General features: G+C 36.4%; 3 protein-coding genes across 5 annotated transcripts; 2 read left to right on the top strand and 1 right to left on the bottom strand.

The window, feature by feature from the left end:
• The first annotated feature begins 21 nt into the window (after positions 1–21).
• Positions 22–5,964, top strand: tph2 (tryptophan hydroxylase 2 (tryptophan 5-monooxygenase)). 2 transcript variants are annotated; one of them, XM_046864424.1, is made up of 11 exons: positions 22–1,740; positions 2,009–2,152; positions 2,267–2,450; positions 2,662–2,762; positions 2,871–2,938; positions 3,025–3,221; positions 3,648–3,783; positions 3,893–4,019; positions 4,414–4,509; positions 4,588–4,721; positions 4,827–5,964. In XM_046864424.1, exons 1-11 carry the CDS (start codon positions 1,453–1,455, stop codon positions 4,999–5,001), a joined length of 1,650 nt encoding a protein of 549 aa, XP_046720380.1. In that variant the 5' UTR covers positions 22–1,452; the 3' UTR covers positions 5,002–5,964. The 2 variants fall into 2 exon arrangements, with proteins under 2 accessions (XP_046720380.1, XP_046720379.1); XM_046864423.1 differs by having other exon boundaries at positions 2,623–2,762.
• A 137-nt stretch (positions 5,965–6,101) lies between these two features.
• Positions 6,102–11,420, bottom strand: si:ch211-218c6.8 (apoptosis facilitator Bcl-2-like protein 14). The gene is made up of 6 exons (XM_046864426.1): positions 11,192–11,420; positions 8,906–9,140; positions 8,735–8,818; positions 8,573–8,631; positions 8,219–8,488; positions 6,102–6,220 (listed from the first exon to the last, which is right to left on the bottom strand). The coding sequence occupies exons 2-6, from the start codon at positions 9,117–9,119 to the stop codon at positions 6,185–6,187; spliced, it is 663 nt and encodes a 220-aa protein (XP_046720382.1). The 5' UTR covers positions 9,120–9,140; positions 11,192–11,420; the 3' UTR covers positions 6,102–6,184.
• A 6,166-nt stretch (positions 11,421–17,586) lies between these two features.
• On the top strand, positions 17,587–20,744 carry akip1 (A kinase (PRKA) interacting protein 1). 2 transcript variants are annotated; one of them, XM_046864621.1, is made up of 5 exons: positions 17,587–17,740; positions 17,918–18,074; positions 19,104–19,193; positions 19,277–19,417; positions 20,326–20,744. In XM_046864621.1, the coding sequence occupies exons 2-5, from the start codon at positions 17,931–17,933 to the stop codon at positions 20,467–20,469; spliced, it is 519 nt and encodes a 172-aa protein (XP_046720577.1). In that variant the 5' UTR covers positions 17,587–17,740; positions 17,918–17,930; the 3' UTR covers positions 20,470–20,744. The 2 variants fall into 2 exon arrangements, with proteins under 2 accessions (XP_046720577.1, XP_046720575.1); XM_046864619.1 differs by lacking the exon at positions 17,587–17,740 and having other exon boundaries at positions 17,871–18,074.
• Positions 20,745–20,847: the final 103 nt, after the last annotated feature.

The raw sequence follows: 20,847 nt of genomic DNA, 5'->3' as shown, positions 1-20,847 counted from the left end.
ATTTGTAATGATGCAGATCTGTTGATGATATGCAGATGTGCATGCTATCAGTATTCTTGAGTCTGTAGTCCTGCATAGGGACATGCATAATAAAGAATAATCAACATTTTTCATTGAACAAACGTCACTATTAGCATTCTTCATTGAACTTCATTGTTAAATGATATAAAGTATAGCGTGCAATGCATTGTTTTGAATACATATGCATGAATGGTACACTATGGGTACACATTAATACATTACAGGGCTTTGGTCAAATATTGTTTTAAATGTGCTTAATAAATCAGATTTATTACTTTTATATTGATTAAAATTATTCTTTTGGACTAATGCGTAGTCATATTTTGGCAACATTTGACACAATGTTGTTTAATGGTTTTAATCATTTATAGATTGAATGTAAAATAATTTGTTAATACATTTTTTTTTTTTTTTTTTGGCAATCTTTTTTTGTAGGGTAGTAATAATCTGGAAGGAGTCTTTACATAAATTGTCATGTGACACACAGCACAAGGTATTTAAAAGGTGTTCTATTTAAGATAATACCGTGGGCTATGCATTTTGAATTCAAATCACTTAAAACACAAAGAGCAAACTAAGTGGCATTTTGCTTCTCTTTTAGACGCTGGGTTTCAATTTTTGGTCTGACATTTCGGGATGTGATGGCGAAGAGTGGGTGGAAAATTTTGACAGAGAACCAAAGTATCTTTTATCGGCTCATAACAGAACCGAATGTTCACAACAAAGGCACCCAGGATCGCCTCCCAAGTCACTGGCTCTTTCATTTCCTGTTATACAGGAAATTGCCTTAGAGGCGACTGATAGCTTTGCCTTAGAGCTGTAATTTTATCTCACTTTCAGCTTGCTTTCATTAAAAAAGCGCCTGCATTATATGGTGTAGCCAACACCATTTATTCAATGTGGTCTTTAAACAGTGCACATTTGCAAACACAACCACAAGGTGACTAATTCTGCTCTGACAGGTGATTATCTCTCATTGACCAAGTGTACAAGTCTCAGAAAATCTATGTAGCTTTAGTTTGTTTATTTTACCTTACTATAAATATCCAATCCGCTTTAAATAAGAAACTATATTGCTATAAGTCAGACAGCTAATATAAAATTGTTCACTTTTTGCATTTTATATATCAATTTCAATCATGTTAATGCCTTGTTCTTTTGCTGTGGATATAGATCAACATAACCTGATCTGTGCAGAGCTTTATACTACACCAGATCATGAGTAGATTAAGACTGGTAATACATGATCAGTAAACTACTGACATAATATAACTTTTCTTTTTTTTATGATCCACGCATCAGCCTCCCAATGTACGCAAGACAGCAGGAGAGAGGAGTTCTTATCAACGTCTTTCGTCACGCTATATAAGCAGGGCTCTGGCAGTGCTCGAGAAGGTGGAGTGCAGTGTAGAGCAGTGCACTCAGCATCCAATGGCTTCACAGGTACAGAAGAAGAAGGGGTCCGAGGCACTCCCTGTGCACTCTGAAATGCACAGCAAAAACAATACTCAAGAAACAATGCCTGTGCCATCGGACCCCCAAAATCAGAAAAAAGGTCCTGAGATCCCAAAGTCACCGGTGGGGCTGCTGAGGAAGAGGGGTAAGGAAGCAATTCCAAAGATGCAACCATCGATGATGATGTTTTCCAGCAAATACTGGGCACGTCGGGGATTATCTCTGGATTCAGCTACACTTGATCAGCAGCACCTAGGAAATATGGTAAGAATAAGAATAATGTGGAGTAAGATGAAATTACTAAGGCTACAATTTGTACATGTGTCAACCAAGTGCACTGTATGTAGTATTGCTGAAATTGAAATTGTGGGAAAATAATGGATGATAAACGTGACTTTTATGACATAAGTCATAATTTTAAGAACTTTTATAGCAATTGTACCTGAAAGCACTATCTGTTGAATTTCTGTCCAGTAAAATACTGTAAAATTGTAATTAGCCTTTGTTCTTTTTTTCTGTTACTTTTATGCAGCTTCGTAGAACATCCTTTAGTCGCATAGATGAGAAAACAGACAAAGAGGATACAGTCTCATCTTGTGACAGCAGTAAAACAGCAGTGATTTTCTCTCTGAAGAACGAGGTGGGATGTCTGGTGAAATCTCTTCGGCTTTTCCAGGTTAGCAACCATCGGCGGTGGTGGATGAGAAATAGGATTTAATGCGCCAAAGAATTCGTCAAAAGAATATTAGTTAAATATTTCCATTTGATTTTATTTCTGTGGGTTCTGTAGGAAAAGCACATCAATCTGGCCCACATTGAATCCCGTAAATCAAAGCGAGTTGCCTCTGAGGTGGAGATATATGCAGAGTGTAACTGCACAAAAAAGGAATTCAACGAGCTGGTGCAGCACCTCAAAGACCATGTCAACATTATCTCTTATAACACACCGCAAAATGTGTGGTCAGTAGAGGCTGGTGAGTCTGTGACATACAACAAGTATGTTTTTGAAGCACAATTAAACAAAGATATCTACAATACATAAAATACAAGATGTGTGATACTAGGAGTAAGTAGAGAATGTTTGAAATAATTTCAATACATATCCATGGTGAAAGTGCTGCTGCCTCTCCTGGGTCTTTATTCTAGACTGTTTGGACTATGTGTGTGTTTTGGGTGGCTTGCCAGATGTTGAAGGCGTCCCTTGGTTTCCTCAGAAGATCTCCGAATTGGACCAGTGCTCACACAGAGTGCTTATGTATGGCTCAGAGCTGGATGCTGATCATCCTGTAAGTGAACTCATTTCAAGACACTATGACATATGACTTTATGTCTTGATTCAATAATTAAGCCCTTTCAACTGAAAACAAATCAATTTCATGTATTGTATTTTTCAGGGATTTAAAGACAACATCTATAGGCAGAGGAGGAAGTACTTTGTAGAGGTTGCAATGAACTACAAATTGTTAGTAACTGTTAGTGAAAGTTTGTACATTCTCTCACACACAGATTACACAACTATGATGATGGTTTATAAATTCTAATTCACAGTGGCCAGCCCATTCCACGCATTGAGTACACAGAAGAGGAGGTGAAGACTTGGGGAGTGGTGTTCCGGGAGCTCACTAAACTTTATCCCACCCATGCCTGTCGCGAGTACTTGAAAAATCTCCCACTGCTCACAAAACATTGTGGATATCGTGAGGACAACATCCCCCAGCTGGAGGATGTCTCTCTCTTCCTAAGAGGTAAATAGATTTATGATTATAACAAATCAATTGTGCTACTAAAAAAAGTTTATTTTTACAACATAGTTGTTCAGGTTAGCTTGTTGGACCATGCATTTAGGCTGACATGATCCAATTTGAGTTAATAGTTTGAAATTTGGTTGAAGATTAGAATCAGAAAGGGAAAAGGCATAATAATTTTAAGACTCATTTTCTGTTATGTTCACTGCACCTCCACAACAGCATCCAGGTGAAGAGTTTATGGTTATTTATTATTGAACAAAGTATTAGGTTTTTAAACTGAGTCAAATTGTGTTTATTTTTAACTTAAATGTTATTAGTGTGGTTTTTATAAGTAAATCTTTATGCCATTTTTTCTTATGATGGAACTGATAGAAGGCAGCCTGACCTTTTATTGATTATAGAATTTGGCCTTAATATTTGTAGAAAAGTCAGGGTTTACAGTGCGGCCTGTGGCTGGTTACCTGTCACCTAGAGACTTTCTGGCTGGTCTGGCATATCGAGTGTTTAACTGCACCCAATATGTACGCCACAGCACTGACCCACTCTACACACCAGAGCCGTGAGTACTGTCTTTTCACTTAGTTGTGATTACATAGTCATAAATCTAAATGTGTGTAACTGCTTTACTTTACAAATACTTAATTCATAATGATGTAATTAATTCTCAGGGACACTTGCCATGAGCTCCTGGGTCATGTCCCACTCTTAGCAGATCCCAAGTTTTCTCAGTTCTCACAGGAAATTGGCCTAGCTTCTCTTGGAGCTTCAGATGAAGATGTGCAAAAGTTGGCTACTGTAAGTGAGACTGAAAATGAGACAATTTTTTCCCCCACTGTGTAGGTTTGTTTTTAAATGTCACACTGCCTAGTTGATTGGCAGGCTCTCTGTAAAATGCAGAGATTATACCAATGCAAGAAGGTCACAAGGGCTGGCACTGGCATTTAACCATCATTTCACTTTCATAGTTGACCTTTGGTGGCACATTTGCATTGAATCAAATAAAATTGAGAGAGTTTAGCTTGAAATATAAAAGGTACAGCAAGTAAGAAACTTTCTTCCTTTACATTATGTTGTTTTGTAAAAGGTTCATATTAGCAATACATTCCTCTCATGTACTGTATTATTTATTGTGTTGTTAAATGCACATATATTATGTTTTTTGTTTTTTAAATGTTTACATTTTTATCAGTGCTATTTCTTCACCATTGAGTTCGGCCTGTGCAAACAAGATGGCCAGTTGAGAGCCTATGGTGCAGGACTGCTTTCGTCAATTGGAGAGTTAAGGGTACAGACATTTATTTTTGTTTTTACATTATAATGAAACAAGAGGGACTTTCCTAAACTACCCACCATGAATTTACAGCATGCATTATCAGAAAAAGCTGTAGTGAAGCAGTTTGATCCCAAAACTACATGCTACCAGGAGTGCCTCATCACAACTTTTCAAGATGTTTACTTTGTCTCAGAGAGTTTTGAAGAGGCCAAAGAAAAGATGAGGTAATATCATTAATGAAACATCTGTACAATTCTAAATATTATTTATTGATTGATTTAATGGATTTAATGACTTTTGATTTGAAGCGACGGTTATCCTCTCCACAGGGAATTTGCCAAAACGATCAAGAGGCCCTTCTCTGTCTACTATAACCCATACACCCAGAGCATTGACCTGTTGAAGGACACCAGGAGCATAGAGAATGTGGTGCATGACCTCCGCAGTGACCTCACTACAGTCTGTGATGCACTGGGGAAAATGAACAAGTACCTTGGCATCTAGAAGCACTCAAATTAGTTGTAACCCTTTTTCTGCTTTGTATTGAAAACCAAGCTGCAATTGCATTTCCTAGTGTCTAATGGTGTTCTTTATAATATAACCTGATCCCAAAGTCAAGCAGAGCATGGTCTTCCTGTCTGGTGTCTTCATGCGTTTTCCAGCTTTCATTGTCAGTTTATTCATTTGTACATGCCTGCCAGTACTACAGAGGCGGCAGCATGCATCCATTTGTGGTTGCTGATTGTAATTTGCTAATCATAGTATTCTGTAATCCAATTGCCCAAGTTCCTGACTAGGTCCAACTTCATTATGAGAGAGCAAACAGGAAGTTTGAGATTGATGATTCCAGATGCTAAGGCAGAAATATACCCCAATTTGTTCTAGTCAATTAGAAGCAGTCTGCTTCACAGACCCAGTCTATGGAATAATCTAGAATAAATGCTGTTGTACATTATATTAGAATCATATGGAACTGCTTTGTTGCTTTAGACTGAGAAAAATGATATGGCAATGGAAATAAATATATCCAAAAGATTATCATAAAGAGTCTAGTATTAAATGTGTTACCTCTCTGTGCCTCTATTTAAATCTGAAATGAGAGTAATCATAAATCAATGTGTGTTTTATTTGTTTTACTCAGGCCGAGATGAATGTTAATAGTATTGTGCCTAAAATAAACTGAAAACATATTAAATTATAATATAATATATATAATTATAAATTATCTGTATAGAATATCAATGGATAAAACTGCAGCATGTTTGAGTGAATACTACAGTCCCTTTATCTGGATAGTGCTTAGATGTACTGGTTATATTCGCAGTTGATAAATGTACCAGATGCTTGTTTATTAAAGCATATATTTTATGTCTTTTATTTATCTGTCTTAGTTTTTTATTCTGTTTTCAACACTGAACATATTTCCAGTAACAGTGACATACAACATATGTCAACATATGCACATATAGCCCTGGGTGTGTTCCTACCTTATACTCAGTGTTCCTAGAATCCACCATGTGCAGGATGATGCACTCAAGATGACTATTATACATATGATATAATACATGAGTAATACTTACAAAAAAACATTGAGACAAATCATTAACATTTCAGTAAAAGTCGTGTTATGACAAAAAAATCATTTCGGTGTTTATTTATAAGGTAGTTGTGACAGTGCCTTTTTTGTTTATTGCACATCTTCATCAGATTCAAAAGCATTTTCCTGTGTTGGGAATAGAAAGAGACTTATTGTAATACCATTTATAATTTTATATATAACAGTGTTCTTATGACACATGGAAAAAAAAAAAATATATATATATATATATATATATATATATATATATATATATATATATATATATATATATATATATATATATATACAGTTGTGTTCAAAATTATTCAACCCCACTGAAATTGATTGTTTTGGTCGGTTTGACATTGATTATGATCATTCAGTCATCCTGCTTACAATTAAATCAAAGAGGCACGTGTTGGTCAGACAAATATAACATAACATTTATGATGAAATAACCACAAATGTCTTTTCTGAGCTCACATCATTATCAGTTTTATTCAACCCCCAAGTGACATTCAATCTTAGTACTTAGTACAACATCCTTTTACAGTTATAACAGCTTTTAAACGTGAAGCATAGCTTGACACAAGTGTCTTGCAGCGATCTACGGGTATCTTCGCCCATTCATCATGGGCAAAAGCCTCCAGTTCAGTCACATTCTTAGGCTTGCGACTGCAACTGCTTTCTTTAAGTCCCACCAGAGGTTCTCAATCGGATTTAAGTCTGGTGACTGCGATGGCCACTTCAAAATGTTCCAGCCTTTAATCTGCAACCATGCTCTAGTGGACTTGGAGGTATGCTTGGGATCATTGTCCTGTTGAAAGGTCCAACGTCTTCCAAGCCTCAGGTTTGTGACGGACTGCATCACATTGTCATCCAATATCTCCTGGTACTGAAGAGAATTCATGGTACCTTGCACACGCTGAAGCTTCCCAGTACCTGCAGAAGCAAAACAGCCCCAAAGCATGATTGACCCCCCGCCATGCTTCACAGTAGGCAAGGTGTTCTTTTCTTCATAGGCCTTGTTCTTCCTCCTCCAAACATAGCGTTGATCCATGGGCCCAAACAGTTCTAATTTTGTTTCATCAGTCCACAGAACACTATCCCAAAACTTCTGTGGTTTGTCCACATGACTTTTGGCATACTGCAGTCGACTCTTCTTATTCTTTGGGGACAGCAAGGGGGTGCGCCTGGGAGTTCTGGCATGGAGGCCTTCATTACGCAGGGTGCGCCGTATTGTCTGAGCAGAAACTTCAGTACCCACATCTGACAAATCTTTTCTCAGTTCCTCAGCAGTCACACGGGGACTTTTCTCCACTCTACGCTTCAGGTAGCGCACAGCAGTCGAAGTCAGCATCTTCTTTCTGCCACGACCAGGTAGCGTTTCAACAGTGCCCTTTGCCTTGAATTTGCGACTGATGCTTCCTATGGTGTCTCTTGGTATGTTTAACATCTTTGCAATCTTCTTATAGCCATTGCCCTTCCTGTGAAGAGTAATCACCTGTTCTCTTGTCTTCCTGGACCATTCTCACCATGTTTGTAACCACACCGGTAAATGTCTAGAAGGAGCTGAGTATCACATTCATTTTAAAGCTGCCTAATTAGGCTTTATTGCTGCTCCCTGATATCCACAGGTGTTTTCAATACCTGATTGAAAACACTTCATTGAACCTCTGTTCTTCAGAGTGGTAGTCTTTAAGGGGTTGAATAATTATGTCAATGAAGAATTCACAAAAGAAACATTTACTACTGTATTACAAAACTAATTGATGTCATTTTAGTTGCATATGGTTCTTTAAGAAGTCCTTGTAGGATTTCATTCTGAATACAATTACAAATGTACACTAAATTCCCTAAAACCATTTACAGCATTGGGGTTGAATAATTTTGAACACAACTATATATATATATATATATATATACGTATATATATATATATATATATATATGTATATATATATATATATATATATATATATATATATATATATATATATACGTATATATATATATATATATATATATATATATATATATATATATATATATATATATATATATATATATATATATATAAAATATGGTTTTTGTGCTCTATGTTCAAACTATAAGTTTCTGTACATGAATCAGCTCTCTTACCCAGCCACCATGTTGCTGGATCCATGGAGCAAAATGTTGATGAACATACTGGGCCCCGAATCCCATCACTCTATTCATAGGCTGCAGGTCCAAGGTGCTTAGCCTACTGGTCATTTCAAAGGTCCAAGCAATCTTTTTCTGATTATCATCTTCTTCCTTTTGCTTGCCTGGGGGCACCATGCTGTAAATGAAAGCTGAGGCCAGTTTTTCAAAAAGGCTGTAGGAGAAGGGGCCTTGGAGAAAGCTTAAAAGTTCCTCATCGTTAACAATCTGTGTAAAAAAACAAGGTTAAAGAGGTGTAAAACATGCAAATGTGTGAGAATTATTTACATTTTATTTTGTCAAGATGCTTACCTTTTCATTCACTAGGTCCCCATATTCTTTCAATAAACTTACAAGCCGCTGCACGGCATCTGATCACATAAAATAGGCACAAAAAAACAGTCCATTTATATACAGCATTACATTCTTAGGAATAGGAAAGCTGGAAGGAGACTCACAGGTAAACAAACTTACCATGGTCTGTTACTACTTGATCCTGAACAGGAGGTGCATGGTCTACAATGTGAGTCAGTTTATCAGCCACTTGATCAAATGCAGCTGAGGACATAACATTGAAATTGGATTAAAGCAGTGTTTATCATCTCAGGTAGGCTTTTGTGCTCAATGGTTGGTCAGCTGTCTTACCAGTCTTTCCAGAGGCAGTAACCCGGACACTTTCACTCTGGAATTTATGACTACTGGCTGCCTGAATTCTTGGCAGCGCATCTTTGACTAATGTTTCCTTATAGTCGAGTGTGTTTTCAAGTGTTGCTCTTGATTTTTGCTTTCTTTTTTTATGATAAATCTTCAAAAGCTTATACTCGGTAGTAAACTGGCCGTCAGCTTGCATGGTCTCCATTTTGATGACAGGAATGAAACACTATAAATACATGAAAATACATTCTCAAGGGTGCACAATTTAGACCGCTTGGAGTATTCAGCATACCATACAGATGCACAGCCTACACAACGTTTTTAATTTACTCTCTATTTTTGACTAACAAACTAGTGTCTTTTAAACCCTTAATAGGATATGGCGATAAAATAAATTATGAAACTATTTTAATAACATTCGCTCACAATTTTTTGGGGGAAGTGGGGGGCATTCTCTATTTTTTACCCTCTCAATTACTTCAATATCACAAGACACAATTGACACAATTACACACAATCTCTCTCTCTCTCTCACACACACACACACACACACACACACACACAGGAGAGTGTGAGAAATACCCAGACAAAACAAAACAAAAGAGGAAGAGAAAAAGAGAGGAAAAAACATAAACAAAATGATTTAGAGAAACATAAGGATTCTGTTGATTTCTTATTTTAAGTAATTTGTATAAAAGTATTTGGAAAGTTGAAATATTTTCACAAAGTAATAAACTAGGGTGGTTTGCATTTATTACATGTACATGTGTATATATATTACAGATATTTATAAAACAATGTATGTACAAATTTGTTTTACTGATGCGCCATCTCAAATCAAGCACCAAAATCCTCCATGATGCACAAATCTGGCAATTATAACTGTCCGTGTAGAAACATAGCAAAAGTCCAGTTTGCTGTCCTGATGATTTACGTAATTTAAAATGCTATAATTACTTTAAAACATTTACAAGAATATTTTGTCTTCATGCTGAGTCTGGTTTAATAATACATACATTTGCGTAAAGCATTCATATTTGTCCATGCCTATGTTGATTAGAGTATTAAAAACTTGAAAAGTATTGATTTAGGATACATTTGGAACTGATAAAAATGTGCGATTAAGTGGTGATTAGTCACAAGTTAACTGATGACAATCATGCGATTAATCGCGATTAAATATCAATATCGGTCGAAAGCCGTAAAAAATATATTACGAATATTTTGTAAACTTCGTTGAAAAATATTCTCATTTTCACTGACAGACAATTATTTAAGATGTGGCCAAACTTTAGAGGCAAAATCAGAGTAAATAAAGAGTTTAATTGTTTGAACCAATGAGGAACCAAAAGTAAAAGGATCATTTTCAAACAGAAATGACCAGCTTCATGTCTCTAATTAGAGGTCACTGAATACTGTAGCTATATTAAGCATTGAACTATACAATACAATAAATAAAACACATTGTATTATAGGATTCACCGAATTATAACTTTGAAAATATAATTGCATTAGCTAGATTACCGAGTCTTGTTGTCTATTTAGTTATTTTTTTTAACGATTAAATCATTGATTTTAATATTTTTTTTTTTTTTGTATAATCCAACATTTATTTCCAGCCCACGGCCCTTAATCAAGTTTGATGTTTGTTTCTTAGTAGGAACAAGACTGGGAACCTCTACAGATTTTTGTCTGTATTTTGCGTTTCCAGGAGGACGTCTCACGACGGCGCGCGAGCTCGACTTTGCGCCGCGTCGTTTGAGTGCTTTCGCGCCCTTGCGTTTAAAATACGTGGAATACGTAATGACTGGTGCACGTGTCAAAGTTTCGAGACAATCGTTTAAGTGAGGAAAAAAAATATGCCTTGAATTCGTTTCGAATTCGAATCCGGTCTCCAAATCAAACTCTATGACCCGCACCATGCTGTTGAGTTGTGTGTGTGAATCACCGACTTTCCTCAACTCAAACCGAAAGCAAGTGACCGTTTTTTTTAAAGGAATCGACGGCGGGAGGCTGCAAAAGTTTTGCCAGTTATGTCCCATCTCATTTATTTCCATTACTAAGTCCACTTAAGGACTCTGTATGTGGTTTGATTTAAAGGAATAGTTTGCATTCTGAAGATTTCACCGTTCAATTATAGTTTTACTTTCACCTTTACAAAGAGGCAATACCATGATAAACAAGTGCTCTTTGGAGAGGAAGTATGTGGTTTATTTTTATAATTCTTGTTTTATAAAATATATATATTGCTAGGACTGAAAACTGTAAAGCACTCACCACTCACTAATGTAACGGAAGCGTGATCACAAGCTTAATACCGGGTGTCAGGGTTGCCAGATCAGGTTCACTTTTTCCCAATGCCTCACTTGAGCTCAATAACTACAGAGCGTGTATGTATAATACATCGGAAAGCCACTTGTCATAACAGTGTGATTAAAACTGATCTCTCTACAATCTGGGACACGGTAGGCGTTACCATGTGTGTGTGTGTGCGTGTGTGTGTGTGTATTTTTGTTCCGCGTATGTGGTATCAACAAAACAAAACTATGAAAGCCCGTTTCCGCCTTTGAATAAAACAAATTTCTCACAATTATGTGATAAAAGTTCGCAATTCTGACTTTTTTTTCCTCAGAATTGTTAGATATAAAAAGGGTCAGAAATATGAAACTGCATATTATAGGCTAATGGACAGCCTGATATCAGTGGCAAAGAGACCTTCACTGAGCAGACTCCTGTCAATCATAGACCATCCACTGCATCCACTGCACAGGATCATCTCCAGGCAGAGGAGCAGCTTCAGTGAAAGGTTACTGTCACTGCACTACACGCTGTACACTATGCACATTGACACTCTGGTTTGCACATAACTCTCCAAAGTCACACAGGACTCAATAAAACACTGAGTCTTTGCACAGACACTTAAATGACACATCTATCTATCTATCTATCTATCTATCTATCTATCTATCTATCTATCTATCTATCTATCTATCTATCTATCTATCTATCTATCTATTTGTCTGTCTGTCTGTCTGTCTGTCTGTCCATCCATTCATCCAATCATCCCAATTATTCATGCTTAAAGTATTTTTGCATGTCAAATGTTTTTCTTCACATATTAAAATGTTACAATGTTTTGATCTATTACAAGCACCAGAGATACATTTGGGTTTATATTATAGTTTTATTATAGTATTTGAACTGTGACAACTTTTTAAAATGAGCTTTATCACTAAAGTAGATCAAAATGCAGATGAAGAAAGGTGTTGAATTAGTATTTGGTAGCTGGGTATGGGAACTCTCACTACGTGGTCCAAAAGATCTTAATGCAAGTGAAGGATATCATTGAGCTGAAAAAAAAAACAAAGTTTCTGATATTGACCTATCAGAAAGATAGTAAAAACTTTAGTGTGGCAGCGATTCACAAGTGGAGGACGGAGCAGGATGGAACGAGCATTTCGTGATATAGTTACAAACTTTAATCTTCGTTGTTCATGCAACCGAATTTCCCTCTTTTTCCGTGACACTCAGCACGACTGCCTCCATCTGGCTCCGTCTCAATAGCAACGGAGGCAGAGGATCATAGGTAATGCTGACAGAAATGCCATAGGTTTACTTTTTATCAGAGAATAAGGCAGAAAATATAGGATTAGGATTAGGGTAAGGGTTATACTGTAAATAACGTGTGCTGTAATTAACACAGTCTCTTTAATTAACTAGGAGAATATATTTACTGTATTTTGACTAGAATTAACCACTGATGATGGTTTATAATAGCGACTAGCTAACTGAATATAAAACGTAGAAAAGTCATCCTCAGTGACACGGAAAAAGAGGGAAATTCGTGTCTATGAACAAAAATCAGTAGATTACATTTCGTGACTTTTTCACAAAATGCCATGAGACTGTGCTGGACCCAAACCTGTAGCTGATTAGACTAATCATTGCGCTCTGATGTGCTCAGCACTATTATGGATATCAAATTATGGAGAAGACAAAGGAAGAACTTATGCTTCAAACCATATCACATCATTTCATTTGCAAAAATAATGGCATGTTATGGCATGAACATTTTGTGGCTGCTAATGGAACTGTGTCACTGGTGTTTATTGTTGATGGGATTGCTGATAGTATCAGGATAAATTCTACAGTGTAAAACTGCCAAGATGGAAAGGGCTACAGCCACTTGACCTAAACCCAAATGAAGACAAAACTAAAGGCAGAAAGAAGCACAAGCTGCAGTGAAGATCTGGCAAAATATTTCAAAAGCAGAAACTTTGGTAGTCAACTTTAGTAGTTATAATTATACAAGTTTGTTCATTTAATTTTGAGCCTTAGGCTTTGGAAAAATGGTTGGAAATTTCTAAATGATTTAAAAAAATCTGTGATATTCCTACTAATATAAATGATCTCAGTTCTCCAAAAGACTAAAAAACAGCTAGAAAACTAACTTTCTTTCTGCTTCTCCCGTTAGGGGTCGCCACAGCAGACCATCCGCATGTTTAAATTGGCACATGTTTTTACGCTGGATGCCCTTCCTAACGCAACCCTCCCCATTTATCTGACCTTGGGACCGGCACTAAGGTTTTGTTTAACCCTAATGGCTGGGGTTGGTTCCCTGACCGGAGATCGAACCCGGGCCGCAGCGGTGAGAGCGCCGCATCCTAACCACTAGGCCACCAGGGGCCGAAAAACAGCTAGAAGAATGTTCTAAATTTCATGAAACTCTCAAATAATCAGCTAAAAGCAAATGTGTTTTAACTTTTATATGTTTTTCAAAAACTTAATTACATGTCAAGAAACAAATCTTTTCAAAAATTTCAGAGGAGTTGTTTCGAGGTTTAATATATGGATGATCTCCTAATTATTAAGAGAAACAGAACATTGTAAAATTAACAATTAAATAAACTGCCCATTTTTATTATTTGATTATATGAATGATAATAGTGCATATTTCAAATTGTAGAATTGGATAAATGGACACTAAGATCGACTAGCATCTTAATTCCACTTTCTGCCCAGTGTTCCTAGGACAGTGTTCCACAGGTCAGATGTGACCCTGTCCAGGATAAAGGGGATACTGAAAAAAAAACTAATAATATAGAGAAGCTATAGTTACAGTTGTCTATTACAATCAAGAAAAAAGCCTGATGAATAGCAGATGTGCGTATTTAGCATGCAAACATCAAATATGCACAAGTCAAAAAGTGAAGCTTTTCATCTGACTTAATATACAATGTCCTACTCCTAAAAGGTAGTAACATTACTTTTGCCCATTCATAGTTTTATTAATGTTATAGTACATTCAGTACATGTTGCTTAATCTACAGAACAATGCTTGCATCTTATATAGCAATTAAATAAAGTTAAGAAATCCATAAGTGCTACAAATCCTACACTTTACAAATCTTCAGCATCTTTACAAATCTTTATCTTTACTCCTATAACAACAACAGCAATTCCACAAAACTGCTTAGGTGGCACAGGTGTTCAGATAAATCAGCAGATTAGTTTCTCTTGTCTGCAGTGTTCTTCCTTGGGTCTCTTGATTCATTATTTCTGCTACAGAGAATTTTCCTTAGCCGGGAGATATAGAATATAGGCCCAATGCAGACTCCAAAATTGGGGATAATACTGAACATCAGCAGACCAGTACAGATAAGGACATTTGTGTTTTTTTGTATTGACATTTGGATTATCAACAGAAAAGGGGCCAGACCCAGAAGTGGCAAATAAGTTATAGTTGAGGGCACAAGTATTGCTAGAACATTCTTTAGAGCTTGTTTCTTTACAACTGAATTATTTTGGTCTCTATCACCTGGACCCTTTTTATGCAGCACACACACAATGCCTACCAAACAGGCCACCATGACTAAAAACAACACATTAATAATGATTGAAAAAATAACTGCTGTGTTGGAGAGAGTGTAGACAAAGGTGACAGCTGCCATGATACAGGTGAGAAACCAGATGATGGCAGAACATGCAGCACGATATTCCCACTTCCTAAGCCTGATGAAGAGCACAGGGTGTGCCACTGCCACATATCGCTCCAAGCACATACTGGTCAGCAGAAGTGGGCAGCCAAAGTAACTGAGGGTGGCAAAGGTTTGAGAGATGCGCAATAGTAGTCCTGATCGTTCCTTTGTTGATATTACTATATCCAACAGAAGGCTGAGGCAAAACAGCATGCTGAGCACAGTCATGTTGAGACCCAAAACTTCAGAAGGTGACAGAGACTTTCTGTTCTTTACCAGCAGCCAAAGCAAGAATGTGTTTGGTGTAAGGGAAAGTATGAGGATAAGGATTTCTATTGGTGCACGTGCAGAGGTAGTCCCACTTCTGCTACACTGAGTTATAATCTCATTAAGGGAAAGAGGATTCCATGAGGCCAATGAAACATTGGTTTTAAAGGAAATGCCTGGAGGAGATGTAGTTGTTTCATTGCTTTCATTTGCCACGGTGTATTCCACAATGGACATTCTGGTGGTAGAAAGCAGGCTTCAGCTATTATGTAACAATGCCTTATCATGCAAGAAATCAAATACAGATAATAACAAAGTAAAAACTAATAAATAATATACTGACCTTATACTGTAGTGTAAATATTTGATTGTTCTGCACTCCTTGTTTCTCCTTCTGGATTTATTTCATGTATAGTGTTCAGTCTCTCTTTGTCACTGAATCTCTCTACGTTTATTTGAATATTGGCAATGGAAGACTGAGCAAACTTACCTATCAAATGCAAACCAGAGGCCCTACCTAAATTTCCAAGCACTTAAAAATCACCTTCTATTTTGAATAGAGATGAGTTTTGGAGTCTCATACAAAATACTGCAAAGCTTTTTAACAAAGAAATGAACATAGTGATTGACATTTTATTTAAAAACTTTTTTATGTCCTGGAATTGTGTAAATATCATCTTTAGAAGTATTTACTGAATAGAAATAGCACCTAATTAAAAAAAAAATATTATTAATGCCATTTAATATATATGTATTTAGAGAACCTTTGTTTAGAGAAAAATACAAAAGTTACACATAAGACATTGTTGAACCAATCTATTGAATGCACAGCACCAATTTCATTATATCAAACTAAATTAATAAAAAAATATAAAAGAAAAAATTAGGAGATGAGAGATAAGCATCTGACTGGCACTGGTTAAATACAAATTTTAATGCAAAATTTTTACGCTTTACTAATCGTAATATATCATAACACCCATAACATAGCAAGATAAATCTGCATATTGCACCACTGTCATTCATCCTTAATAAAGTTTTGCATGTCAAATCTCAGACTTTTAAAATAATGGTAATGTTTTTGATCATCATTTGATCACGGCACAAGAGATTAATGTTAATTATTAATGTAAAAGATTGTCAGCTAGTTCCCCAGAATATTTTCAATAAGATTAGGTTGCTACTAATATGAAAAAATGTGTCAGATTTCTGAATGACACAAAAAAGTTGTGAAAGGGTCATCAAGAGAAACTGATGCTCCCTGTGCTTGAATATCTCCCAAGAGCTACTGTACACCAGAACCAGTATTGGACCTTATCTAGAGAAAGGCATGTACAAGTTGTTTTAAAAACAACAACTATGTACTTGCGGATTAGGAAAACTGTACACACTAGAAGAGGTGTTCTGAGATATTTTTATAAACTGTTAATTTCCTGTGAATTATACTCACAGCGCTCTCTGAGTGCAAAACTAAAAACATTGAGTGAGCAACAGTTCTCTGGGTAAAGACATCTTGATAAGAAAGGTCAGAGGAAAATAGACAGATCTGTTTGAGCTGCCAAGAAGTATATTGTAACTCAAATAAGCACACATTACAACCCTGGTATTTTTTACATGCCCAACAAATATTACCTTGAGGTGGAAGGACCACACTGGTTTCCACTCCTCTAAGCCAAGAACAGAAATCTGAAACTGTTATAAGAACAAGCTCATTGTAACTGGGGAAAAATATACACCTGGTCTATTTTCAGGCTTGTCCAGTTTTATTGCAAGTATGATAGCCTCCGATTCTTAGATAAATTCGTCATCGTGGCTGTAAGAAGTCGAACCTGATGTGGTTTTCCGGTCTTGTAGCCTATGCACCATAACTTTTGATTTGTTGTGCAGCTGTTGTGCAGAGATGCTTTTCTGCTCACTATGGTTAAGTGCTTATTTAAGTATATAAAGTCTTCCTTCATTCAGACTGGTAATTTTCCGCCTAGGTGTGTTACCTTGCCTCCTGTGCTTTGAGGATGTTGTCTTGCTTTTTCTTTTGCATTATTCTGTGTAAACTTGTATGTGAACTTAAACTGAAGCTCTTGAGTTGTATTGGCCTGATTTTATGCATTATGCTGCTGCCATATGACTGGTTGATTTGATAACTGCTTGAACATGCAGGTGTTTTTTGCATATGAAATATCTCATCCCCCAAGCAATCAACTTCATGAACAGTTCAAATCAGCAGGGGGCGACAAATTCGAACACAGTTAGCGATTGTTCTCCCGTTTTGGCCCTAAAAGGCATAGCTTTGATACATATAGATGTGTTTATGTTTAAAAATGTTGCTGATGTTTAATTAGAAACAAACAAACAAACAAAAATGTTTTAATGTAAAAACATTGTAAGTCTTTTATTAGGTTACGTTCTCCGCCTTTATATGAAATTGACAACATTTCCCAGCAGCACCCGGGAGAGGAAGGCGTACTTCACCCTTCACTTTCATTTACACGCCCAGCAAATGTGAACTAGTAAAACTACTGTATCAACCATGTCGGCAAAGCGGTGACTGTTCACAGGAAATAATAATAACAAATCTGGTGCTGTAAGTTAAAAACTTGCATGACTCTTTTCTGCAGTCTTTATAAACGTGGACGCCACAGAATGTTTTGCATGGCTACTAGCAGCAGTCCACACCCTTGTAGTGAATGGTTTGAACTGTGTTTGTGCGCGTGCTATTTATTCAAACAATGTCTCTTGCGCGCATGATTCCTGTGAGCAGGTGGAAAGCGATCATGGCAGGTCGGTGCTGGCTGGAGGCTTCACTTGATCGTTCATCTAAACTCGGACTTGAGGTGTTACAAAAAGCCAAAAGACGATCAAAAACCTGGAGGAGCGGAGGCTCATCCTGCACTCGCCGGGATACATCACATGCAGAGGTACAAGCTTTCAAAACTGAAATGCTTTTTAAACGGTGGGGTATGTTTCCACCTACCCATCCATCCATCCATCCATCCATCCATTCACCCATTCATCCATCCATCCATTCACCCATTCATCCATCCATCCATCCATCCATCCAAATAAACCACTTTATCCTGCGTTGTGTTGGAATAGGAGTATATCCCAGGAATGCTGGGCACAGGAAAGCAATACACCCAGGATGGGACACGAGTCCATCACAAAGCACTACACACACACACATTCAATAACTCATTTGCACGTGCAGCAATTTACTGTAGCCAGTCCTGCTGTCTGCATGCTTTTGCTATTAATGTGAAGAAACCAGCATGGATAAAAGAAGATTTGCATGTTCTTTTATCCAGACAGTACTCCAGCTCAGGATTACTGTCAGGAAACCAGGGTTCGAAAAGAAATGCTGCACAATTGTGCTGCCCATAACCAATGTTTATTTATTTATTTATTTATTTCAGATTAAACGTATTCAAAATTATGTGCAAAATTCTAAAATTTCACCAAAAACCATCAGTTTATCTTGATTATTAGATGCAGAACATGCTTGGACAGAACTTAAGCCTCTGAGCTTTTGTGGCTAAGATTGGACGCCCCTGGTATATTTGATTATTTCTCTTGGAGTCTATCTGTGATGAGTATTTGCCTTATGGTTTTTAAACCCTTTTAAATACTTGTCTTATATAAGAAATGACAGTTGCTTCAATTATATAAAAGAAAGAATTTGATTTGAGATATAGGCCTGAGCTGACTTGTCGATTAGCCATATCAGAATCAGATATCATAGAAAATTTGTTAGAAATTCTGGGGATTTTGTCAAGTTACCATGCTCTTAGTAAACGTTTGCATAAAAGCCATTGATTAACAGTAAAAATCCTGTACTGAATCTTGGCTTTGATTCCCCTTGTTTCTTAAAATTGTGCATGATATTTTGTTCAATAATGTACAATAACGCAACTTAGATAGTTAAATGTAACTTTGTTGTTTATTCAAAGGTTCTGGATCACTCTGCTGCCCACATGACCCTGGATAATGCTTTTGCAAAAATAGTGGAGTGCATGTCTGAAACTAGTCATCAGTGCAAGGTACACCTAATGTTAATCATTTCTCTGTGTTTATTATGCCTTTCTGCTTGCAGACCCGCTAAGCATGTGCTTTATCCCCACAGAGGTTTTATAGTTCTGCAAGTGCAGCCGAGCTTCATCAACAAGAGCAAACCCATGTGTGTCGCTTTCACTCAAAGCGGCTTCTCCAGACTTCCAGTCAAATTCAAACCACTGCTTTAACCTCCAAAAGAGTTTATTCCACTGTAAGCATGTCCCATATGAAGTGAGGTGAAGTGTCCAGACACCTTTGTTTTTTTGTTGTTTAATATACTTCTAGTGCATATAATCCACTTTAAATACACAGTACACACATACTGTTTTTACTTGGTACTAAACAAAATGTTATATATTCATACATATAATCAAACACAGTAGGTTTCTAAAACGACACCACAAATGACCAACATTAGAACGTTTTTATTGACAGCTTTGAGACATCCACTGTAAATCAAAATATAAATTAAATTATGTTCAATATTATTGTTCCATATATACACACCTCTTCCTTTTGTTGACACGAGGTGCAGTTTATTGTTCTCTGTGTAACTGTACTTCCTGCAGCTTTCAGGTTATCCTGCAACTCTGTTTGAATGACTGCCGATTCCATTATTACCTTCTATATCATTAGTCTAGGAGTACGTTGCGAGATCTTGCATATCAAATCTGTCTGGAGGTGGTTACTTGTGACTCCACAAACGTTGGTTCCACCTGTATATCATCGACCAGTTGCACAGACGGGGATGTTAAAGGATTGACATTAATATAGTTTTTGAATCAGCATATGTTTTTTTACAGCATATACTAGTTTATGCTTATGAATATGTGCTTGTTGTTCATAATTTCAATAAATATAGAAATATAAATTAATATTTTAAGACATATCACTTTAAAATAGAAATAATCACTAAAAAAAATAAACAAAGGTGTCTATACTTTTTATATATATATATATATATATATATATATATATATATATATATATATATATATATATATATATATATATATATACACACACACACACAGTATGTAAAACCTAATTTGAATTCCAGTCAAATTTGAGTAAGCCTCATGGAATAATAACTTGTGCTCTGTTTTAATGTTATTAAAGGGTTTGTCTGAGCCAGAGGATTTCTTGATTGAAGTATCTCCAGGCACTTATGCTGTCACAGCAGCAATGCAGGATGCAGGCCCACAGACCCGAGTGGTGCACATCGATGCAGGGGAGAGCATGAGACTCACATTCGACCTCTGACCTCAACCTCAAATGTTTTTAAATACAGCAAAACATCTGGTGATCTAAAAGTCTCATTTCATTGCACTGAAACTAAAAATGAAATCCTTCAAAACTGAATTTAAGCTTTTTTGTGCACTTTTAATGTATAATGTGCCTTAATGTAATGTGTACATGTACTACTCAGGGTATTTTTATCAGCAGTATTGAATGTTAACGGTTATGATTGTGCTTTGCAATATTTGCTATTGTGTGCTGAACTTTTTGTGCTGAAATAAACATTTTCTTTAATTTTTTACAGTATTTTGCTCTACATTTATTGCACATCTTTAAAATCACAGCGGTTTTGCAATCCATTACTAAATATTTGGGTTGACACGTTAAATGCATTCATTTAAA

The sequence above is a fragment of the Silurus meridionalis genome, chromosome 13, assembly GCF_014805685.1.
Source record: "Silurus meridionalis isolate SWU-2019-XX chromosome 13, ASM1480568v1, whole genome shotgun sequence".
Lineage (NCBI taxonomy): Eukaryota > Metazoa > Chordata > Actinopteri > Siluriformes > Siluridae > Silurus > Silurus meridionalis.
Note: the sequence above shows the minus strand (reverse complement) of the source record. Positions and strands in the feature narration are given on the sequence as shown.

Bases quoted from the DNA above. Each gene is read 5' to 3' on its own strand.
- tph2 (XM_046864423.1), top strand. From the start codon at position 1,453: ATGGCTTCACAGGTACAGAAGAAGAAGGGGTCCGAGGCACTCCCTGTG. The intron at 3,222-3,647 runs GTAAATAGATTT...TAATATTTGTAG, and splicing joins TGTCTCTCTCTTCCTAAGAG to AAAAGTCAGGGTTTACAGTG. The intron at 4,020-4,413 runs GTAAGTGAGACT...CATTTTTATCAG, and splicing joins ATGTGCAAAAGTTGGCTACT to TGCTATTTCTTCACCATTGA.
- si:ch211-218c6.8 (XM_046864426.1), bottom strand. From the start codon at position 9,119: ATGGAGACCATGCAAGCTGACGGCCAGTTTACTACCGAGTATAAGCTT. The intron at 8,632-8,734 runs GTAAGTTTGTTT...TTATGTGATCAG, and splicing joins TCAAGTAGTAACAGACCATG to ATGCCGTGCAGCGGCTTGTA. The intron at 6,221-8,218 runs GTAAGAGAGCTG...TTCCCAACACAG, and splicing joins TCCAGCAACATGGTGGCTGG to GAAAATGCTTTTGAATCTGA.
- akip1 (XM_046864619.1), top strand. From the start codon at position 17,886: ATGTCTCTTGCGCGCATGATTCCTGTGAGCAGGTGGAAAGCGATCATG. The intron at 18,075-19,103 runs GTACAAGCTTTC...GTTTATTCAAAG, and splicing joins GGGATACATCACATGCAGAG to GTTCTGGATCACTCTGCTGC. The intron at 19,418-20,325 runs GTAAGCATGTCC...ATGTTATTAAAG, and splicing joins CCAAAAGAGTTTATTCCACT to GGTTTGTCTGAGCCAGAGGA.